Below are 24,096 nucleotides of genomic sequence, written 5' to 3'. Positions count from 1 at the left end.
CTGTTGCGAAAATCACAATCAAGCTTGAAGCTGTCCTTACCTGGCATCTGTGCACACAAGCATTGAGTTGGGGTCTCTGTTTAGCAGTTGGGAGCAGGAACCCTGGTTGATTACATTTTCTTCTTTCCGCCCCCACCCCCTTAGAGGATGCCTGGGAGGGTCAAGGATGTCACTGAGCGGCTGCAGAACATTCTGAAGGTGGAGGGTGAACAGCCAGAGGTCATGGTCCATATCGGTACCAACAATATAGATGGAAAGAGGGAGATTTTAGGGAGCTAGGAAAAAGATTAAAGAACAGGACCTCAAAGGTAGTAATTTCCGGATTACTCCCGGTGCCACACGCTAGTGCGTATAGAAATAGGAGGGTAGAGCAGATGAATGCGTGGCTGGAGAGATGGTGCAGGAGGGAGGACTTTAGATTCCCCCAGTTCTGGGGGAAGTGGGACCTGTACGTGCTGCACAGATTGCACCCCAACAGAGCTGGGACCAATGTCCTCGTGGGGAGGTTCACTAGTGCTGTGGGGGAAGTTTTAAACTAATTTGGCCGGGGGATGGGCACCATGATGTCGCATTGGAAAGGAGAAACAAGGTGCACAAAGGATTGGGAGAGACAGATAGCACTAGAGTAAGAAATAGTACGGTAATAGGTGGGATCAGACCGAGAGAATACACGAAGGTCTAAGGTAGGTTTACTGTGCATGTGTGTAAACGCATTAAGCGTAGTAAATAAGGTTGGTGAGCTGCAGGCACAATTAGCCACATGGAAATATGATGTAGTGGTGATAACGGAGACCTGGCTCAAAAAAGAGCAGGATTGGGTACTAAATATTCCTGGATACAAGGTGTTCAGGAAAGATAGAGAAGGAAAGAAAGGGGGGGTGGGTGGCTGTATTGATTAAGAAGAATATTGTAGTGCTGGAGAGAGAGGATGTCCTGGAGGGGTAAAGGACAGAATCTATTTGGTTAAAGTTCAGAAACAATAGAAGCACCATTACACTACTGGGGTATTCTATAGGCCACCAACTGGTGGGAAGGATAGAGAGGAGCAAATTTCCATGGAAATTACAGAGAGATGGAAGAACCGTAGAGTAGTGATAATGGAGGATTTCAACTATCCTAATACAGACTGGGATAGTAATAGTGTAAAGGGCAAAGAGGGGGAGGAATTTCTGAAGTGTGTTCAGGAGAACTTTCTTGACCAGTACATTTCCGGCCCATTGAGGAAGGAGGCATTGCTGGATCTGATGCTGGGGAACGAGGTGGGCCAAGTGGAACGAGTGTTAGTAGGGGAACATTTAGGGAACAATGATCGTGGTATCATAAGGTTTAGATTAGCTATGGAAATGAGACGGACCATTCTAAAGTAAAAATACTCAATTGGAGGAGGGCCAATTTCAATGGGATGAGAATGGATCTGGCCCGGGTAAATTGGAATCAAAGATTAGCAGGCAAAACTGTAATTGAACAGTGGGTTGCCTTTGAAGAGGAGATGATTTGGGTACAGTCTAGGCACATTCCCAGGAGGGGGAAAGGTAGAGCAATCAAAGCCAGAGGCCCCTGGATGATGAAAGAGATAGTGAGTAAGATGAAGCAGAAAAAGGAGCGTATGACAGATGTCAGGTTGATGATACAAGCGAGAACCAGGCTGAATATAGAAAGTTCAGAGGGGAAGTGAAAAAGAAAATAAGAGGGGCAAAGAGAGAATATGAAAATAGACTGGCAGCTAACATAAAAAGGGAATCCAAAAGTTTTCTATAGGCATATAAATAGTAAATGGGTAGTAAGAGGGACCGAGTAGGGACCAAAAAAGAGATCTACACATGGAGGCAGAGGGCATGGCTGAGGTACAAAATGAGTAATTTGCATTTTCCTTTACCAAGGAAGAAGATTCTGCCAGAGTCACAGTAAAAGAAGAGGTAGTTGAGATACTGGGTGGGCTAAAAATTGATAGAGGAAGCACTAGAAAGGCTGGCTGTACTTAAAGTAGATAAGTCACCCAGTCTGGATTAGATGCATCCTAGGTTGCTGAGGGAAGGAAGGGTAGAAATTGCAGAGGTACTGGCCATAATCTTCCAATCATCCTTAGTTATGGGCGTGGTGCCAGAGGCTGGTGGAATGGGCGGACACGTGGCAGATGAAATTTAACACAGAGAAGTGCGAAGTGATACATTTTGGTAGGAAGAACGAGGAGAGGCAATTCTATTAGAGGGCACAATTCTAAAAGGGTTACAGGAACAGAGCGATCTGGGGGTATATGTGCTCAAATCGTTGAAGGTGGCAGGGCAGTTTGAGAAAGTGGTTTATCCTGGGCTTTATAAATAGAGGCATAGGGTACAAAAGCAAGGAAGTTATGATGAACCTTTAAAAAAACACTGGTCCGTCACAACTGGAGTATTGTGTCCAATTCTGGGCACCGCACTTTAGGAAGGATGTGAAGGCCTTAGAGAGGGTGCAGAAAAGATTTACTGGAATGGTTCCAGGGATGAAGGACTTCAGTTATGTGGATAGACTGGAGAAGCTGGGTTTGTTCTCCTTGGAACAGAGAAGGTTGTGAGGAGATTTGATAGAGGTATTCAAAATCATGAAGGGTCTAGACAGAGTTGATAGAGAGGAACTGTTCCCATTGGCGGAAGAGTCAAGAACCAGAGGACATAGATTTAAGGTGATTGACAAAAGAACCAAAGGTGACATGAGGAAAAGCTTTTTTAGACTGCAAGTGGTTATGATCTGGAATGCACTGCCTGAGGGTGTGGTGGAATCAGATTCAATCGTGGCTTTCAAAAGGGAATTGGATAAGTATTTGACGGGGAAAGGGCGGGGGTGTGGGACAAGCTGGATTGCTCTTGCAGAGCGCCAGCACGGACTCGATGGACCGAATGGCCTCCTTCCGTGCTGTAACCATTTTATGATTCTATGTTGCAATAAATTGCTGAGATCAGCTAACTGAACAAATCTGGCCTGTGTAGCTCAGAGGTGACTTTTAATTTTAAAAAGGGCGAAATGATATTCTGTCCTTAAAACACACAGGTGAGTTGAGTAGAGGCTTATAAAGCTGTGTTAACCTTTTACTGAGTGATGATTTCTCTGAAATAGATGGAGAATACATTGAATGAGCACACAAACAGAACAACAATAGACAACTGGATGTTAAACCAAGGAATGGTGAGAGTTCACCATATTCTCTGGGGAGTTCAGTGCTACCTTCAGGGTCTTAACCTGTGGGCTGCTCGGTGACCTTGCAGACAGTGTTGGGTGACGACCTTGTCTCAGATGACACTGGTGGTGTCTTCAATCTGCTATTAGTTGCTTTGATTTGTTTCTAATCGAATTAAAAAGATTTGAAAAAAAACTATTCAGAGGACACTTAAGAATAACAAAATTTCCCCGCCCGACTCTGTCCTCCAAGTCCACGTCCCTGATCTATTTCCTTCCTTCCCTCTCATACAAAAAAAAGCCTTGGTAGGCACTGCTAAAGAAAAATCTGGGATTTCTACAACTGACATACTGTTAACTGTGGCACAAGTAACATTTTTTAAAATTCTGTTTGCACCCACACCCCCAAACCAAATGTTCCCCTTCTATTAACTTATACTGCTGTATCATGGATGCTGGCCACCTACTCACATTCTTCCTGTGTGACCATAGCCATTGAGTTTTATCAGGCAATTGAGAGGCATCTCACCAAAGTTGTATCCCAAGGGTCATTTGGATAGCAACTTGGAGTAGGAACCTTGACTGCTTTTCTTTCCTCTCCATCTTTCTCCTCCTCGACCACTGCACCTCCCCTAGATTAAAAAAAATCCATGTAAAGCAATCTGGATAACTTTTTTTTGTTTTAAAATATCACCTTGTAAATACTGTTTCATCATTCTCCATTTTCTGGAGAATAAACATTGCTAAATCCTTTTGCCTATTTCTCCCTCCTCTCAGATTGCTTTCTTTGTAAAATGCTTCTAGTCTTCAGAGGATTAAAAAGTACTTATTGGCAGAATTTGAGTATTGCTAACTGTAATATGTTTGGATTTTTTCACTGTGTGCATCTAGGCTAGTGAAAGTCGCTCAATGCTGTCTGTGTCCTAGGGTGTTGTACTCTGAATTCTGGGTTTTCATAATTTGGAGCGAGCTTGTTTCTACTTTGCTTTGCTGGGAACAGACTTTTTTTTCAGCAGGCATTGCACTTAAACAATTGTAAAAGAACAGCCAATCGCAGTACCTCCTCAGTACTTGCAGACTCAAAAGCAGAACTCATGATTAGTTGTATTGTTGGATGAACTTGTAAAGTCATTGAAATTTGCAGGGCTATGGGGAACAAGCAGGGGAATGGAACTAATTGGATCGCTCTTTCAAAGAGCTGGCACAGCCATGTTGGGCTGAATGGTCGTCTGTGCTGCATGATTCTATGAGTCGTTGACTTTCTAACAGATGAATAATGAGCTAATTAACCTGCAGCAATTGTTTATTTTAAATCTGTGACATGTCTAATTTTTCATTGCCCTTTCTGAAATGTAATCATCTTCACTGTGTAGGGTGTTATGCATGTGGACAACTGTCAGAAAATCATTGATTCATGTCAATCCTACTGGAGTTTTCAGATTTTAATGAAAGGGGTTCAGAACCACTGCTAAAAGCAAAACATGTGATGGCGTCAGTGTATAGGTTGTGAGCTGCTTCTTTTTGGCAGCTGATCTCTACTGCAGGATTACTGCTCACCTGAAGAATGTGACCCCCCCCCACCCACACACAACTGCTACAATATAACATTACAAGCAGTGAACAAAATGATTAATAATGTCCAGAATAACTTAAAATATGACCACTGAGGTCAACCTGAAGCTTTTGGGATTGCATCAGTAGTGGCCGAGGCAATTTTAAGTGGGTTAATTTCCCCTTTCAATCTCTGAGCCCTCTGTTCAAATCTTTCTTGGAAGAGACTTGTCATTGACTTGCCATCCTGCAGTCCAAGTCCTGTGTGAGGCTCCTATGTGACCAGTGTTAGGGGTAGTCTTAATCCAATCCTAATGACCATGGATCCACAACAAAGAACTGCCGACAGTTTGGCACGCTGGTATTCAGCACGAGAAGTCCACTGTTATACTGGTGGTGCTTCTGAAGTTGGGAGTTGAGGCATATTATTGGGTCAGAGCAGAGGGAGTATTACACTTTCTAACTGTCCCATACTTAATGTGAGAGTACTGATAATGAGTGGCAAAAGTGAAAAGTATTCTCACCTTGACCAACACAAACAAAAAAAAGAAATCGCCACTTAAAATATTTGTTTTTAAATGGCCGAGAATTGGCTTTTGCACATGGCAGATAGAGGTGCCATAGTGTGCAGCTAATTATTTAGTCTGGAATAATGCAATGTCCAGATCCAGATTGTGTGTGTTTTGTTGTACTGTCTGATATTGGGTCTGCATGTGGTTCATAGAACCTGGTTTCAGCAGCTGATCACTTGACTGCTGCCTGCAAGGTTCCCAGGGTTAGCTGTCGCTCAGACCGTCCTTACTTCAGGTGAGTTTCAGTCCTAAGTGGTGGCGAGTGATTCCAGCTCTGGAGAGGTGGGAGAAGACCAAACCAGCAAGTTCTGGCCTTGATCTGTTTGCAACAGAACCAGTAGGTGTAACTTCTGCAGATTTGACCATCCAGTGGAGGAACGAGAAGGTGGTGTATGAGCAGGCTGTCCACCTGTCCAAGTTGATAATGTGTATGGCTAATCAAATCCTCCCTGTATCCTTTTGGAATGGATGTCTTAAAACTTCCTTCAGACGGTCTAATCACTGCCTTCTCTTATCAGACTGACCCTATTCCTCAATTGATTTCTCTTCTGTTAATTTATTAACTTTTAATTTACTATTTTTTTGAATATTGTGACTCGTCTGTGATGTGTGTGTTTGTTTTTTTTGTGTGGTGAAGTCGATTATAATTTATCAATTTATTTTTGGAAAGCAAGGTATGAAATTCACGGAGATCCACCTGCTTTAGATGCGATTCTTCTGATTCTAGGAAAAAAAGGGTCATTTTCCAAATTCTTAGATGGAAAGAGGTTATAATTGACCTGCTAGACGGAGCACAAATTAAGATAAACGAATTTTGTACCCTGCTTGCATGTAGATTTTAAATACCAATTTTATTTTTTTTAAATGATTTAGTTTTGATTGATTTTTAACTTCCTCCTGCCCTTCCCCTTTATCTGTAACAGATTCCAGTCACTCAGGCCAATCTAATGGATGACATTGAACAATGGCTGTCCACAGATGTGGTGAGAATTTTGGGCATCTTTTTAATTTGCATTGCTTTAATTCCGTGGATGTTTGAAATTGCCAGGAGCCATAACAAACGTTGGAGCTTTGCAGCTGTAGTAAGTCAGGAAAGCTGCTTTTATGGATTCCGAGCTTTGTCTGAGAAAGGCAATTCCCATCCTGACGAGATCCTAGCCTTGTTCTCCTTTTTTCTACCCTTCCACCTCCTATAGACGCACGCTGATGTTTGTTGGACTGGTTCTAGCACGCTTTCGCTCAAATATGAGGCCACAGGGCTGATTGAACACATAGGGCACAGCTGAATTCTGAAAGTTTGAGCCGAACTGCCTGATGGCTCATTGTGGTGTGGTACTGAGCCATACAGACAAGATAGGTCCACAGTTCAGTCCCTAATTTGTCCTAAAGTTAGTTGATCTCGCCTGGGGCTGCAGTAGGTGGCACCACAATTGACCCAAAGGCCTTCGTTTCCCTCTCTGCCACAGTGGTCCAGGATTTTCAATCCTGATTGCTGTGTGATGACTCCTGCTCATGTGTGTGCTGATTGAGAACAGGTTCTGCATTGACTCTGAACCTCTCCGAGATCAAATGGTAGTCACTACTTAGATTTGCACATGAAGACTAGCCACTTGGGCAAGATGTGAGGGTGGCTCGTGCCCATGGAATCAGACTGTAGAATAAGCCCAAGGTTGAGGTTCCCTTATTTGATTATAAAAGATATTGGCACGTTCGTTTTGTCCACTGGAAGAAACTAGCATAACCATTGAGCTGCCACAGTTGAGCTCATTCAAATGCAAGCATTTAACATACATTAACGCCGTACTCTTTCAGCTAATAGAATTGAAAAAAAATCAAATAAATGTATCGACTACTGAGGGAGCAAAGTGTTGCTCTTTTGAATTCATTGTTGTCCTTGAATTGACTCCTGGCCCCCAAACAATAGAAGATGGGGATTCCTGGCTTCTGTATCAAGCTGATTTTTGAAACCCAAGCAAAGGGAATTCTTGGAGAATGATCCAGGAATTAATTGGAAGAACTCAATTACATTGCATATCTATGATGTTATAATGGAGATATATACTTTAAAAAGGAAAAAAATTGCAGGGCAATGGGGAAAGAGCAGGGGAGTGGGACTAATTGGATAGCTCTTTCAAAGAGCTGGCACAGGCACGGATGGACCAAACGGCCGCTTCCGTGCTGTATGATTCTATGATGATGTAAAACCTGGTGTATGGCTCACACCTCCATCAGTTGTTTCAGTCACTGCAGTTTGACTTGCTGTGCAGATGTGTCATCAATTTGTTCAACCCATTACACCAGTTATGGTGGAACTACCAGGAATGTGCAGCCACAGTGATTATATTAGTGTTCAAAGTCCTTTCATCAGACTTTCCTGTGCTGTAGCTGTGAGGCATTGACCAAACAATTGCAGCTTGTGGAGGGGAGTCAAGAAGGTATTATCAACACAGAGGTAAGTAATTCCATTTGTCATACATAAAATTAAGAGCTTTTTTGAGGGGGAGAAATCAAATCTAACACACAACTGAACTTCAGTATTGTTATTATAACATAATGTCTAGTGTGTTGAGATGTCTCCACCGTTTTCCCCCATTTAAACTTGAACAGGGAGAAGGACAGCTTAAACCCTTGGTGCCTGGTTAGAGTGGGATCAGTTGAGGCCAATGCTACTAACCTGCTCTGAAGCACCATGGCTATAGAAGTTTTGCTAAATGTGGGAAAATGTGGAAAAATGGGTTGACTCTCTAACCATTTCAGATTGGGAAGCTGCTATCTAGAGACACAGGATTTGAACTGACGTCATTTTGATGCTGTCACTGCAGCCTCCTTACCTTGAAGTACATTGGTGTTTGTGAAACCCATGCGGCTGTGGATTTGATTTTTAGCGTTGATCAATACCTGAATCAAATAGTTTTAATCGGTTCTTTTAGCCAGGCTCTGTAAAGGCATTTGTTATTTTGGGGGATGACCGTGTTTAATTTCCCTTTGCCCCTTTTCTCTGTACAGTATTGGTGACGATGGCCATAAATATATTGTGCAGTTATAACAGCTAAAGTAGGGTGTCTGTTTTGTATCTGACGTGTCAGTGACAATTGCTACTTCAGCAGACACAGTGGATGAAGTATACACTCCCACTGACTCCTCTCACTTTACCAAGCAATCCGAGTTCGATGCAATTTTAGTTGACAGTCATTGAGACAAGAGGACAGAAGAAAAACATGACTGAATTCTATCTGAAGCACATGAGGAACGACTAATAACTCTTCTCTAATTTTAGAAAGGCGAATTGGGAGAGGACTCTGAAGGAGTAACAAGTGAAGGTAAATTCTGTTTTGCTCTCTTTATTCTATTTTTCATTTGTCAAAATAGCGATAACAATAACCTATAGGAATGAGAGGTTATATTTAGTAATATACCCTTCATTTTATAATTCATATTTTGAATTCATATATATAATTTCTCATTATTGTAATTTACAGGTCATCTGACCAATTGTTGGGCTTCTCTAGTTTAGATCTCTGACTTTTATCCTTTTCTCTAAACATCCTACTTGCCTACACAACTTTTGTATCGCTTGAAAATGGAGGACATTTTACTTTTCATAAATACTATGAATAGTGAAAGCTCCCAACTTTGTCACTCGTTACAGATTATATCAATTACCATTGATCCGTGCTCTTTGTTTAATTTTAATTGGCCAATGTTTACCCAGGATATGACCTCTGAAGAACTGCAAATAAATTACCACCACATTATTACCCACAAATTCTGTCATCAGCTGGGTATGATCCTACTTTCGTAAACCGTGGTTGACTTGGAAATACAAACTAAATGTCATTATTCTTGTTAAATGTGCTTGAATGCTGTTTGTTTGAGTTCAGTGATTTAGTCACTACAGATGGACCATGCTTCTGATCTGTTTATAAATTGGAGTGCTTGCTAGCTGTGTTCCAGTTTTTTGCTACTATCCTTGTATTTAATAGCATGGGAAATTTTAGTTGCTGCAATCCTAATTTCTTGAAGTGCTCTGGTCTGCATTCCGTTTGGCCCCGTTCTCTCATGCTCCCTCCAAGTTTTAATACCATTTTAGAATTGATTCTCTGTGACCTTGAACAGATCTCATATTCGCTAACCATCAGAAATAACATATCCGTGTCCTCTACAATGAAAGATATTGTACCCAGAAATCCTTCCATTATTTCATCTGATAAAAGTATATTTTTTCCAGTTTGTTTTTCATCCTTTATTTTCCTTCCAGAAGTTTTTATTTTAGTTTTAAATCCCTTTCAATGGCCCTCATTTCCCATTTCCTGAAAACTTTTAAGCCATTCATCCTCACTTTTTAACAATGTATTTAACTGTCAGTTTATTTATGGGATATATTTAGTTTCTACTTCTCATATATCCATAAAAGGATTTTTGTGGGTTTTCCCCTTTGATTTTTCTAATTTTATTCTCTTCATTTCAATGCTTATGACTACTAAATCCACTTTTCTGAAATCTTTGTTTTATGATATTTTGTTTCATTGAGACGGACTGAAACTAAGCTGTGAAAAGGAAATTGCAGAAAAAGAATTCTCTCTCCTTCCGAGATGAAAATCTCGGCTCTCCTGACCTCTCCTATGAAATGATCTTAAATACAAAGATGCAGAAAAATTGAATTTTTGCACGATGGATAAAGCACATTTTTCTTCTAGAATTCGATAAATTCCTGGAAGAGCGAGCCAAAGCAGCGGAGAGGCTGCCGACTCTCCCCTCTCCTCCCACAGAGCCTCCTGGCCCCGTTGCTACAACCAAAAAGAAGCAGGAAAAGATGGAGGATGCCCTCTTCACACTGTGAAACCTCAGAGTCCATCCCCTGCCTACCACCATGTATGAAGGAACACATGGGGCCGTCCTGAATCCTCTCTCTCTTCTAGAAATCCAACCTCTCGCTTCTGAATAGGGAACGGTACGAAAAAAAAGTGCACATGCTTCCCCAGAGAAGTTTGTATTTGAAGATAGACACTATTTTAAAATATTTCTCTAGAACGATCACAGAGCTCCTATAATTGGGATATAGGTCAACATGTGACCCTTTGCTGAAGTTGTGGAGATGCCATCCGATTACAGATCGATGTAGTGGGCTGATGGCTCTTAAAGTTCAAAATATTCATTAAAATAATTTAAACTGCAGATCTGAGAGTACACATACTTTTTACATGTATCCCCCGCCCAAACCCATGTGCATTTTATTGAGTTTTTCTTTTGTATGCTAAATCTAAAAATGGCCTCTCAGTTGTAACTTATTCTATTTTAAATGCTTTAGCACGAGGGTAGTGATGTGTTGTGGCGTTCGCAGGCATGTTGGAGAATGAAAGATGGCGGCTCCAAGTGACACAGTAGGCCATGTGTCCACACTTCATTCTGATTTATGGCATCTCTTGAGTTTGATGGATTTCATTGTTTTGCTATTTGGGAGTGTGCAGTTGTAATTGCTGAGCTTTGCAGCATTTCTTTCATGCATCTATATTCTGTTGTCCATGCAATGAGACATTTTCCCCTTCCACAAGCATTTGGAATGGGGTAGCTCTCTAGTGAGAAGCAGAGAATTGAAAGCTATGGAATTTGTAGGCTTGCCAACCCTCCAGGATTGCCCTGGAGCCTCCAGGAATTGAAGATTAATCTCCAAAACATTGCTGGGAGCGACTCAGGAGAAAAATCGGAGGGGCATTAAACAAAACTTTTTTTTCATTTTCTTTGAACAATTTAATGAATTAGTTATAAAAATATTGGCGATGAGGGAATGGCTGTTTCACGAACGGTCAAGATTCATCCAATTGGGTAACAGAGGCCGATTGGCCGTGGGAAAGCAGTGCGCCTGGAGTATGGACAAATGGTGGGGGTGGGGTGGTTCGCAGTGGGAGGTCATGTGATGAAACCTCCAGGAATACACTCAACCAGAGTTGGCAACCCTGGGAAAATGGCCCAATTGCACTTAAAGTCTTTTAATCATATCAATTCCTAGACCAATTCTGGGGGGGTGGGGAGGAGAGAATGTATAATTTACAAAAATAATTTAATGCAAAATCAATAAAATGTTTTTTGTGTGTGTTGAAACACCCAGTAATTTCTAGTGTTTTAGTGTCTTACTAAAACTCACCAGCTCCTCTGTATGGCAGCTGAAGTGCTCAAATATATACCCAAGAAAATACATTCCTGGCTAAGATTCTGTAATACTACTGTTCTTTTGGACATCGTTCAATGAAGTAACTTTTCACTTCTACATCTCTCTATTTTATTGGATAAATGCAACTAGCTCAAAGGTGTCAGATGCATCATTTGTATTATCCATTTCTGCTCAGTGTTTTGCTGGTTTCTGATTGTGCGGCATGTAGAAATCCAACTATTTAAAGAAAAAAGCTGAGCTATTTGCATGGTCAAGTAAAGAAGAAACATGTTCAAATTATTATTATAAAGAAACATATCCATATTATAAAAAGGATATCGAGGCACTGGATAAGAACATAAGAAATAGGAGCAGGAGTAGACCATACTGCCCCTCGAGCCTGCTCCACCATCAATCAAATCATAGCTGATCTTTGGCCTCAACTCCACTTTTCTGCCCGATCCCCATATCCCTTGATTCCCCTAGAGTCCAAAAATCTATCGATCTCAGCCTTGAATATACTCAATGACTGAGCATCCACAGCCCTCAGGTAGAGAATTCCAAATATTCGCGACCCTCTGAGTGAAGAAATTCCTTCTCATCTCAGTCCTAAATGGCTGACCCCTTATCCTGAGACTATGCCCCCTGGTTCTAGACTCTCCAGCTGGAGAAACAGCCTCAGCATCTAAGAAGATGAAAAAAAGATTTACAAGGATGATACCAGAACAGTCAGGAAAGACTGAACAGGCTGAGCTCTTTTCTCTAGAAAGGCTGAGGGATGACCTGAGGTGTGTCTGTCCCGCGCCGCTCCTGTCACTGCTCCACTCATCGCGAACCAATTTCGGCAAGGGGACCTAAAACAGATGTTAGGCCCTCATCTACATGTGCAAGGGGCCTCTCGTCTGTTTCAGGCAGCCGCCAGGGATGCCTGAAAATGGCCCCGACTAATTGAACTGTGGCCAAACGCAGGCGCAGACTGGGCGCGCGCGGGATGTCCCACTGCAACTCGTACCAGTATCTACCCCTATATATCTTCCGTAGTCAGTAAAATATCTTGTCCCTGTTGCTGGTGAAGATTGCAGTGCTTTCATTCTGATGTGAATTTTTCCAGTTCCACTGTATATCACATCAACCTGTCTGTGTTAATTATCTTTCAGTTGTGATTGAGCTGAAACATGCAGCAACTCACTAATGTGGCACTCCATCATAGGAACAGGAGTAGGCCATTCAATTAGATTGTGGCTGATCTGTACCTCCACTCCCTTTACCTCAGTTTCATATCCCTTGATAGCCTTACTTAACAAAAATCTATCCACCTCATTTCCTCACATTTGAATTCCAATCCCCTTTAGATTAAAGCCAACATTCCATTAGCCTTTTTGATGACTTTTTGTACCTGTGCACTAGCTTTTAGTGATTTGTGTACATGATCACCTAAATCCCTTTGCTCCTCCACAGCTCTTAGGCTCTCACCATTAAGGAAATATTCTGAATTATCTCTCAGATCCAAAGTGGATACTGAACACTTCACGTTAAACTCGATCTGCTATAGTTTTGCCCACTTAGTCTGTCTATATCCCTTTGTAACATTCTGCTCCCATCCACTCAACTTACTGTGCCTCCTAACTTAGTGTCATCTGCAAACTTGGATATATAACACTCTATTCCTTCATCGAAGTCATTAAAAGTTGAGGTCCCAATACAGATCCCTGGGGAACATCACTTGTCACATCCCGCCAATCAGAGAATGAACCCTTTATCCCTACTCTCTGTCTCCTACCTCCCAACCAATTACAGACCAATGTCACAAAGTTACATCCAAAGCTGTGCACTCATTTTTGCCAATAATTTCTTGTATGGAACCTTATCACAGGTCTTCTGGAAGACCATATAACCAACATCCATAGACACTCCCCTATCCACCATACTAGTGACGTCCTCACAATATTCAACCAGATGTGACCGATCCTTCACAAATCCTTGCTGACTCTCTTTGATCAGCTGATACTTGTTCCAGTGCTCAGTCATTCTGTCATGATAGATTCCAGTAACTTCCCCACAATTGATGTTAAACTGACAGGTCTGTAGTTACCTGGTTTCTCCCTCCCTCCCTCCCTCCTTAATATTTGCATTTTTCCAATCCAAGGGCACAATTCCTGAATCTAGAGAACTTTGGACAATTATGACTCATACACCTGCAGTTTCTTCACTAATTTCTTTTACTGTCCTGGGGTGGAAACAGTCAGGTCCCGGAGATGTGTCTGTCTTAAGCCCCATTATTTCACTTCTGTTAAATCCACTAAGTTCCTCTCCGTGACTTATTTTAAGGTTCCCTTGTATTGTTGGTATTTTGTCCTCATCCTCCACTGTGGAAATAGATGCAAAGTATTCATTTAACAAGTCTACCATTTCCTTATTATCCATGTAGTCTCACCTGCAACTGCCTTTAATGGGCCCATATTCCCCCTTGCTCTTAATATATTGATGAAAAGTTTTGCTGTCAGCTTTAATATCACTTCCAAGTTTTTTGATATTCCCTTTTTGCACCTCATTACATTCTTTGTAATCATTAGTTGCTTTTCATAGCTCTCCCAGTCTGTTGGATTTCCACTTTTTCAAGCATTTGTGTAAACCTTTTAGTTTTATGCTGTCTCTTGCCTCATTTATGGTTGCTTAACTATACAAGTGGAGCCGTTGCCTTTTAGAGGTACGTACTGGCTTTGTATCATACCAAATACTTCCCACTTTTTGTAGGTTTTCCATTAATATTTCAGTCCAATTTACTGTGGTTAATTCATTTCTCATGCCTTCAAAGTTTGCCTTTCTTGAATTTAATACCTTGGTTTGGGATTCTTCCTTCTCCCTCTCAAACCTAATATCAAATTCAATCATATTATGGTCACTATTCGCAAGATGTTCTCTCACCATCAGATTGTTAACTAATTCTGGTTTGTTACTCATCACTAAATCCAGTATGGCCTTTTCCCTTGTCGGTTCTGAAACGCACTGTTCCAGAAAACTGTCCCGAATACATTCTAGAAATTAACTGCCTTTACTACTTGAACAATTTTGCTTCTCCCAGTCTCTCGTTGGCTCACTAATATGGTCCCCCATTATTGTGGAAGCAATTTCACACTTTGGTTGAATTTGTAAGACAGATAATCAAATCCATTCAGGGGAAGATTGAGGATTTATTGCCAGTAACCATCGCATAGGCAGCCTTACTATTCTGGTGATAGCTGCTTCCCTGATGCTGAGCTAAGATTGGTACAGACCAGCAATATAAGCATAGCGTTCTTGACCTGCAATGGGTGGGCTGGGAATCTGGCCCAAGGCTCGAAGAAAATGGAGGCCCCAAATACTGAGTGTGGTGATATTTCCTGCCTTCGGGGGAGATACAAGTTGCCTCACTTACTTTGCAGTTCCTTCAGACCATCTCCTCTCCCCCACTGTGCAACAGGGTTCAGAAACTACAAAATATATATATGACCTATATACGGCAACAATGTAAATAGGATTTGCTTTCCTGCTGTACCTGATCCTTTGCCGTCTGTAAAAAGTTGTTCCCCACATCCAACCCACCAGAGATTAGAAAGATTAACTTCTGATTTATACAAAATGCATATAGTCCTTTTCAAGCATTAATTTATCAATCGAAATATTTAGATAAAATCATAAATTTGATGTGTCCATTCTTAAGTGTACTTTGAACACTTGTCACAGTTCTGTTTTTAAGCAGCCTGGTACAGGCAAAGTCCTGATATGTTAATTAGTAACTTGGTTGGCGCATACGTTTAGTCATTTATACCTCGTTCTTATTCCCCTTAGTTAGGAATTCCTATTACTTCTCTCTCCTAGATTGCTTGTTGTATGCACACCTCTTTCAATTGGGAAGACCATATGCTTGGTTACCCAGATTCCTCATTGGTCTGTTAGTGCCACTCAAACAGTCTGTGGGAGTTGCTACTCAAATGAGCCAGATTTGGTTTCTTGTTCTCCCTCCCCAACCATTTTATGTTTGATGATCCTGTGTAGTACTTTATAGGATTCATGCAACTGAGATAGAAATCTGCTGCAACCAAGCTAAGCTTTAACAAGAGCCACTGGGACTTGATCTAAAGTAACATACCGTATATAGGTCATATATATATTTTGTAGTTTCTGAACCCTGTTGCACAGTGGGGGAGAGGAGATGGTCTGAAGGAACTGCCTGGTTACCATAGCAATGCTTCGTGGAGGTAAGGATGGTAATGCAAAGATAAATCTAATTTACGATTACATGATGAGGCTTTGGAGAATTGCAAAACTGATTTTTTTCTTGTGTTGCTTTTGTAACGTACTTCATAGCAAACACTGCGGTACACTCAGATTCCTGATACCACCTTCGTTACTCACCATCCCATTCTGTCTGCAAGCAGGATTTGGACTTGTAAGCCAGAAATTCTTGCTGACTTGTCCATTTTAAAATTTAACACTACTGGGCTATCGATTCAGTCACTTTGTCTCGGTGTAAAGTCTAGATGTAGACTGAAGTTGTCCGTGTTTCCCAATGAGTGCCATTTTTGAAATGCACTCATTTCAAAAGCAGAGAGACTGGATCAAACTCAGTGTTATCAGGGAAAAGCCCAGTTTCACTTTCACTGGTTCATCAAATGAATAAATTCACCGTTGGGGCTTTGTCACCAACACAGACCATTGTGGCACCATCCCCTGCAGTGGCTGTAGATTATTTCCTGTCGCACCCACGCAGATTTTTAATTTCTAACTTTTTTGACCAGTATTTATTGATCATAACTTTTGCATCTCTGTTATTAACCTTGAGACGTTGTGTGAATTCCTGTGAAGTTGATGTGGGGGTGGAGTTTCCCTGAACTTGCTGCTTAATCAGAGCTAGGGAAGCCTATTGGAAAATCAGCAGGCTGCAGCAATGAATTTACAAGAACCCTCAACTACTCATTTTTGCTCAATGTAACAAGGAGTACTTTCTAAACAGCACCATTCACTTTCCAACCAGAGAATTGTGGGTTAAAGTTCCCGCATGTTGTCCGATGTTTTAATCTGTTATTGAAATAGTTTCAACAAATTCAAGGCAAAGAACGGCAAAGCTGATGCTGTCTTTCACATGAGTCTTCTCAATTTATCAAACAACAGTGGGGGCAAATGGAGAGAAGTCCACAGTCTGGATCCTCCCAGTTTCTGCCCTGAGAAAAGTGCTCTACGTTTGAGAGCAGGGAATGTAAACCATTGTTATAACTTGGATTTTGATGACCCTGTATGTGAATTTGTAACCTTATGTCTATTTACAGAATGGGTCCAGATGATGGACCCAAATGGATCCTCGGAAAAGTAAGACACTGATGTTGATTTTCCAGCAACATATGGAATTGATTTTGACCAGAATTTGATTGGGGCACAGATAAAATGTTCAATTTTCTCATTTTGAACTAAATGTTAACAATATTTTAGGAGTTGCTGATAGGTTTCAAGAATGGGCTAAGCCTACAAACACAATAAGATGATTTTAAACCATTTATTTTTAGGAAATAAAAATGTCCAGAAAATGAGCTGCTTAAAATAAATCCATTCTGGCTTGTACCAATATATGGTGTGACAGAGTGGTACGATACAGGTTTAATCTTGCCCCGTGATGATTTAAAAATTTTTTAGGAGTGTAATATGCATTTAACGGGAAGCTAGATAAGCACGTGAGGGAGAAAGGAATAGAAGGATTTGTTGATCGGGTGAGATGACAAGGGGTGGGAAGAAGCTCGTGTGGAACATAAACTCCGGCATAGACCTGTTGGGCCAAGTGGCCTGTTTCTGTGTTGCAGACTCTATAAATTCTATGTAATATTTACAGTCTGCCTGAACGAGTGAACAGCATTGACTATTGATCTGTAACATATGCTAGCTAGGTTATACTATCATGTAACAGGGCATACCAGCTTCCATCCAAATTTGGGAGTACCACAACATCAATATATGTATCTCTGTGCTGCATTATATATTCCTTGTGTTCCTTTGTATGCACAATGGTATTCAAAGTATTGAAAAGAAGCCATGGCATGTTAGTAAGCAGATATAAACTGCTCCAATGTCATGACATTTAGTTTGAGATATTTGCTGACTGTGTTAAAATGGAGCTAACACATTATTATAACATCAGATACTATTTTTTTTGCCAACATGACTGGCATAGCAATAAGGAATGCACAATGCACCACCATCCACTTAGCAGCAGGTCCCCTTTCAGAGCAATACTTTTAGTTGGGAGCAATTTGGAGTGATGGTTTCTGGCAAATGTTGAAAGATTTCATTGATGAATGAATCTCAGTAATCTTGACTGCAGAAACTTCTAATGCGTCGTCAATGTAAGATGGAAGCAGTTCTTTACAGAATAATGCACTTTTTAAAATCAGCAGAGGAGAGAAGAAACTGAGCAGAGAGCAAGAGTTTCCTCGTATGCATGAAGGAAAATCACCAGATGAATCATTTCAGGCCACTCATGAGCAAGAAGCTGCTCGGAAAATCAAATAAAACTGTTGGACTATAACCTGGTGTTGTAAGATTCCTTACATTTGTCATTCCCAGTCCATCACTGGCATCTCCACATCATATCTGTAAATGGGCAGAGGTACCTGAAAGGCCTGCCATTTTCTACAGGTGAGTAATTTCACAGCCCAGTAACAAAGTGCTGTGAATTATCACTTAACTGTCCACAGTCTGAGAGGTACTTTCTACAGTGAAAACATATGTGGGACTAAATAGAATTCTCACATCCAGTTAATTTCTCAAGACTAAGGGGGAGACTGTCATAGAATGATACAGCACAGGAGGAGGCCATTTGGCCCATCATGCCTGTGCTGGCTCTTTAAACTATCCAATTAGTCCCACTCCCTTGCCCTTTCCCCATAGCCCTGCAAAATTTTACCCTTCAAGTATTTATCCAATTCACTTCTGAAAGTTAATATTGAATTTGCTTCCACCGCCCTTTCAGGCAACACATTCCAGATCATAACAACTCGCTGCATTAGAAAAAAATTCCATATCTCCCCTCTGATTCTTTTGTCAATTACCTTAAATCTGTCCCCTCTGGTTACTGACCCTTCTGTCACTGGAAGTAGTTTCTCCTTATTTACTCTTATTAAAACCCTTCATGATTTTGAGCACTTCCAGTTGCTAGCTGCCTGGTTCTTCCCTGAGCCACAGGTGAATGGCAGTTTAAAATTTTGATGGGGACTTTGTATGATCATTTACACACCTGAATCAACTTTCAGGCAGACTTCGAAATGGTCGCCCAGCACTCCCACCCTGCTCGGGAGGCTCTTTAGTTATGCAAATTGGGATGCTACGCCTGCTGTAGGGCCCCGATTGCAACTTTCAAAGAGAAATGGGTGGACTATACACAGCACATGCCAATTCCATTGCTCTGGACATTGAGAGGCCTTTTACTGGCCATCCTTAAAGGGATTGTTGGAGGCATCTCCAAAAAAGGTATGTTTTTTTTTGGTGGGGGGGGGCGGGGCTTTTAAAAAAGATTTTTATGGGGCCTGCTTCGGGCCCCACAATAATCTGCCAGCCCATTCTCATGCCCTCACTTCCCAACAAGCCTTAGATGCATGGAGCAGCGCCCACAGCTTGCCAACAAAATGCTAGAGGCCCGAAACGGACACTGGTTCAGGGCTCCCACTGTCACGCTGGGAGGCTGCCACAGGCACATCGCCGATGTCGAGCCCGTTCGCCACCCAAAGCGAAAGTCTTTCCTTAAGTCTATTGTAATAGGCTTTCCACACAAAGTGCTCGGAGTTGCTGATCAAAGAACTGCAGCAGCGCATCAAGAGGTTTGGCAGACACTAATTGTTTTCTGTTAATATTTGCTACAGCTCAGCTTTCAAAAGCTAAAATAAACTAGGAGATGAGAATTTAAGTTTGACTTAATATTTCTATGTCCCATGCAAACTGAAAATATCATCTTTCAGATTGGAATTTCAGATTGACTCCCATGTTTTACACTGCCTTGCACAAACAATTAAACTGTTGGAAAGTATTTTTTGGTACAATGTTCAAGGAGGTCCTAACATGGAGTCAGCTGATGTCTTGCTTTCTTCATGTTTCTCACTTTGTCTTGTAATGAAATGGCTGACTTTGCTGTATCTGTCCATGCTTATACTGGGTACAGTTAAGTCCTATAATCATTGGATTATGTGATTTACTTTTAATGTTGACCATTTTGGAAATGCTATGTGTTCTGAACCTCAAACCACATTGCCTGTGTGGTCTTTAATAACCAATCAAGTGAAGCTTATTTAAAATTGTTACAATGAGAATTTCACAACAAAGAAAGTATCAACTTGACAATTAAATTATCTTAATCCTTCTTGTAAATGTTAGATGTTGTACAGATGCTGTAGTTATTAAAAAAGGTTATTTTAAAAGTCTGCCTAAATATTGCTATTAGTTTTTTCACGAGGGATGATGACGTATCACCATTTTAAAAAAAAAAGTCACAATGGATAATCTAGTGGTGATACATATCTTTGCACTTGTAGTGCCCAACAGAATGTATTATCATTAACTAGCATACCTGGGCGATGTAATGTCATTTCAGTATTTATAGACATTCCCATATTTCACTTCAGTTTCCTGTACGGACTGATGATGAATGGCATACATCAAAGCCCAAACCTACCAGAACAACTGAAAACATCACCTCCCCTACCCTACCCTAAACAGAGCACACAATTGATAAAATAAACAGCGGTTCATACAAACCAAAATTAATATCTGATCTTTTTCAAGTGACAATTTTCTTTTGGATTGATTAAGCACTTGATCCTCTGCGATGACTACCAGTGATGGGAAACTTCCGGTGGAGATGATGTGATTATCTTTCAGGACACCCAGATGTGTATTAAAGTTGTAAATGTGGGTAAGCAGCCAGAGTAACACTTCAGTAGTTCTCCTATTTAGTACAGGTCAGAAAGAACAACTCTAAGTAGCCTTCCTAAAAGGAATAATGAGCAGCCTATCAAAACTAAAATTCAGTAACCAAATATTTTTAAATGACAATTTTGAAATTGGGGTAAATAAGACATTCAATATCCTGAGATTCCCATCGGTCACTGAAGTTTTCAAGCAAACTGGTGGACACCAAGAGTTCACACTCTTTGGTGACCAGAACATGTTTGAAAGATCTAAACATGGTCAAACAGTTGGAGGCGCCCTTCCCCAACATCCTTTTGCATCTTGGCTCTGTATGGCAAATTTCCCCAGACCCACCAGCAGGTCCTACAATCTGAGATAAGCTTCCGATCCCATATCCTTTCCATCAACAAGACCGCCTACTTCCACTTCTGTAACATTGCTTGTCTCCACTGCTCTCTCAGCTCATCTGCTGCTGAGACCCTCATCTATGCCTTTGTTACCTCTAGCCTCAGCAATTCCAGTGCTTTCCTGGCTAGCCTCCCACTTCCATAAACTTCAGCTCATCCAAACTCTGCTGCACATATCCTAACTCGCACCAAGTCCCATTCTCCCATCACCTCTGTGCTCATTGACCTACATTGGCTCCTGTCTGGCAACTCCTCGATTTTAAAATTCTCATCCTTGTTTTTAAATCCCTTCAAAGCCTCAACCCACCCTGTCTTTGTGACCTCCTACAACCCTCCAACATCGCTGCGTTCCTCCAATTCTGGCCCGTGTTTAGATCTTTCGTACGCATTCTGGTCATTGTGGAATATGAACTTAGGCCCATCCCCTGATTTTCATCACTCCACCATTGGCGGCCATGCCTTCAGCTGCCTCGGCCTTAAACTCTGGAATTTCCTCCCTAAACCTCTCTGCCTCACTCTCCTCCAAGCCGTTCCTTAAAACCCACCTCCTTGAGCAGGCTTTTGATCACCTGTCCTAGTAACTCATGTGACTCAGTGTTAAATTTTGTCTGATTTATGCTCCTGGTGTTTTCGGATGATGTTGCTGAGGGAGAGGAGGGGGCCCAGGATAGATCCTTGGGGTAACGGAGTGGGAAGAGAAGCCGTTGCAGGAGATTCTCTGGATAGTGAAGAATGGAAAACGGCCATTCCACCCATTAAGTCCGTGTCTTTCTTCACAGTCCATTCCCACTGGCTCTTTACTTCCTTTAACATTCCTCTTTTATCCTCAAATGACCAATTCCCATTTAAGGTACTTTCCGGTTGAGGTCAACCTGGACAGTGGCCGAAGGTCAGACATGAACACGTGTCGTTGCGGCATCCGGTCACTCAGCGCTGAGCTGGGCGCTCGCGGCGGCGCCTGCCTCAGCCAATCGCTGCACGCGCCAGAGGCACCGTTAAACCGGCATGGATTAAAGCGCATGCGTGCGTCCGCTTGACAGGCGGCCTCTGCGCGTGCGTGTGTCTGCTTGACCGGCGACATCTCGTCCTCTGCGCATGCGTACGTCTGAGTGACAGCTGACATCGCGGCCTCCGCGCGTGCATCCGCTTGACAGCCGACGTCGCGTCCTCCGCGCATGCGTACGTCTGCTTGACTGCCGACATCGCGTCCTCCGCGCATGCGTGCGTCTGCTTGACAGCCGATCGGAACTATTCACCCGGCGCACATGCGCACAATCACCCGTGCGGTGGCAGCTGGCCCGACCGCCTGCGAGCATCGCCGCGGTGCAACGAAGGCCTCCCGTTGCTCAACGTGTCGGGTGCGCCCATGAAATGGTTTATAAAACGTGCGTTTCACGGTCAAACCTTGCGACTTGGTAGGCCCATCACTTCTAATTATTACTGTCTTTTGTACGATTTATTCAGGGACTAATTGGACAGCTCTTTCAGAGAGCCGGCACAGGCACGAGGGGCCGAATGGCCTCCTCCTGTGCTGTTTGATTCTATTAACATATTAACATTTCTCATTCTCGAGCTGGCGCTGGGCTATTCGCTGTTACTCAGTTACTGGGGATCTATTATAACCAGACAAGGGTCAGTGATTGCAGTCAGCCCAGACTGGAAGCTCCTCCTCTGCACGACAAGTTGATAAGGCTGTTTAAAAAAAGCATACTGGGTGCATGGCTTTATAGAGTATAGAATAATAAGGGGAAATCTAATTGAGGAGTTTATAACGATTAAAGGAGTTGACATAAATATTTAATAGCGATGTTCAAAACTAGAGGACACAGATTTAAAATAATTATCAAAAGAGCCAGTGACGAGATGAGTAGACATTTTTACTCAGCCAGTCATGATTTGGAATTCGCTGCTTGAAAGGGCGGTGGAAGCAAATTCAATAGTAACTTTCAAAAGGGAATTGGGTAAACATTTAAAAAGGAAAAAATTGCAGGGCTAGGGGGATTGAGCAGGGGAGTGAGACTAATTGAATAGCTATCAGAGAGCTGACACAGGCATGATTGACCAAATGGCCTCCTTCTGTGCTAAATGATTCTATGATTAAAACTCACACACTGGTTTTCAAAACTGAGGTGGTGAATGGTCAGGTTTTGGAATAAATTTGCTGATGATACCAAGCTTGTGCTACCAGTTGAGTGTCAGGGGGGTTGGGGCATTCAAAGGGATCAATTAACTGGATGAGCTAAGGAATGGCATATGGATTTTAATTTTGGTAAATATATTGTAATGTGTATACACCTGTTGCAAGGGTGTCCAAAGGAAAAGGGATTTGGTATGATTATTAACCTTTCCAGTCAATGTGAGGCTATTAGTATAATAACTAATCAGCTCCCTAATAGCTCAGTTAGTAATGTCAACCCGAAGCTGATCTGCACAGACCAGATGGCCCCAGGTTCAATTCTGGTCTTGAGTTTGCTGACTTCAGCCAGTGTCACACCTACAGTTGGCCTCAGCAGCCCTAGGTTATAGTTAGGGGGAAAAAATCAGTTAGGATTTACACTCCTGATTGCTATCCAGGCATTCCTGCTAGAAGTGAACATGTGCAGACATCTGTTGAGCACAGGATTGGGCTTGGCAGTGATACCACCTGTATTACAGTATAGGTGAGATATATATGGTAAAACTATCTCTGCTCTCATTCTCAGTGTACCAGCTGCAGGACACAAGTACAAAATTAACAAGCCTCATGTGATACTAGATATACTAAAACTGTTTTTCTCTAGAGTAGTGGACCCATTAGTTGACTAACTTCTGTAGAAAAAGAACAGGATAAGAGTTTTGTGGTAATCTTTGCTGTACAGGTATAAGTGTGTGTACAAGTCCATGAATATCCTCCTTGTAATAAGACACTGTGCACTTGCTTGCTGATTAATGACAAATGTTTAATAGATTACAGTTCACCTGACCCCAAGTCCATTGATTAAAAGTAAGTGATGGCATGGTAAATGGTATCTTTTTTAAAAAAAAGTGACATGCAGTTGTGGGTCAGTGTGTATAAGCAATTTATTTTTCTACAATAGCTCTAGCAATGAGGAATAGGAGAACAGCAGGGAAAGAAAATTTAAACTTTGGCAAGTGCTCTGACAACATACTTGGATCAATTTAAAATATACCATCAGCCACTTGATCCAACCATCAAAAATTGCAGAGCAGTCCCAGATTATCAGACTATCCTTTTTTAAATCTGGAGAAGGATAAATGGGAGATATGTGTGTGAAACACTATCTGTTCACCTCAGCAGCCTAGGTTCCCAGCTCAGATTGATGTGACAATAGTTTTGTCT

The 24,096-nt window shown here is 41.8% G+C and overlaps 2 protein-coding genes across 8 annotated transcripts in view; both read left to right on the top strand.

Moving 5' to 3' along the window:
* Nucleotides 1–10,451, top strand: part of tom1 (target of myb1 membrane trafficking protein) — a 90,516-nt gene extending 80,065 nt beyond the window's left edge. For 2 of the 6 annotated variants that reach the window (XM_067974682.1, XM_067974686.1), the window contains exons 13-15: nucleotides 6,200–6,259; nucleotides 8,554–8,596; nucleotides 9,974–10,451. In XM_067974682.1, coding sequence (XP_067830783.1) covers nucleotides 6,200–6,259; nucleotides 8,554–8,596; nucleotides 9,974–10,116 — 246 coding nt within the window. In that variant the 3' untranslated portion in view covers nucleotides 10,117–10,451. The other 4 variants (XM_067974685.1, XM_067974684.1, XM_067974688.1 and 1 more) reach the window with 4 other exon arrangements.
* An 11,578-nt stretch (nucleotides 10,452–22,029) lies between these two features.
* LOC137305742 (coiled-coil domain-containing protein 134-like) overlaps nucleotides 22,030–24,096 on the top strand; it is a 28,288-nt gene continuing 26,221 nt past the window's right edge. Inside the window, exon 1 of one of the 2 annotated variants that reach the window (XM_067974681.1) lies at nucleotides 22,030–22,141. The gene's annotated coding sequence lies outside the window, so the exon portion shown is untranslated. Of the gene's footprint in view, nucleotides 22,172–24,096 lie in introns of both variants that reach the window. The other variant, XM_067974680.1, reaches the window with a different exon arrangement.

The sequence above is a fragment of the Heptranchias perlo genome, chromosome 40 (genome assembly GCF_035084215.1).
Source record: "Heptranchias perlo isolate sHepPer1 chromosome 40, sHepPer1.hap1, whole genome shotgun sequence".
Classification (NCBI taxonomy): Eukaryota; Metazoa; Chordata; class Chondrichthyes; order Hexanchiformes; family Hexanchidae; genus Heptranchias; species Heptranchias perlo.
This window is presented reverse-complemented; position numbering and strand designations above follow the sequence as displayed.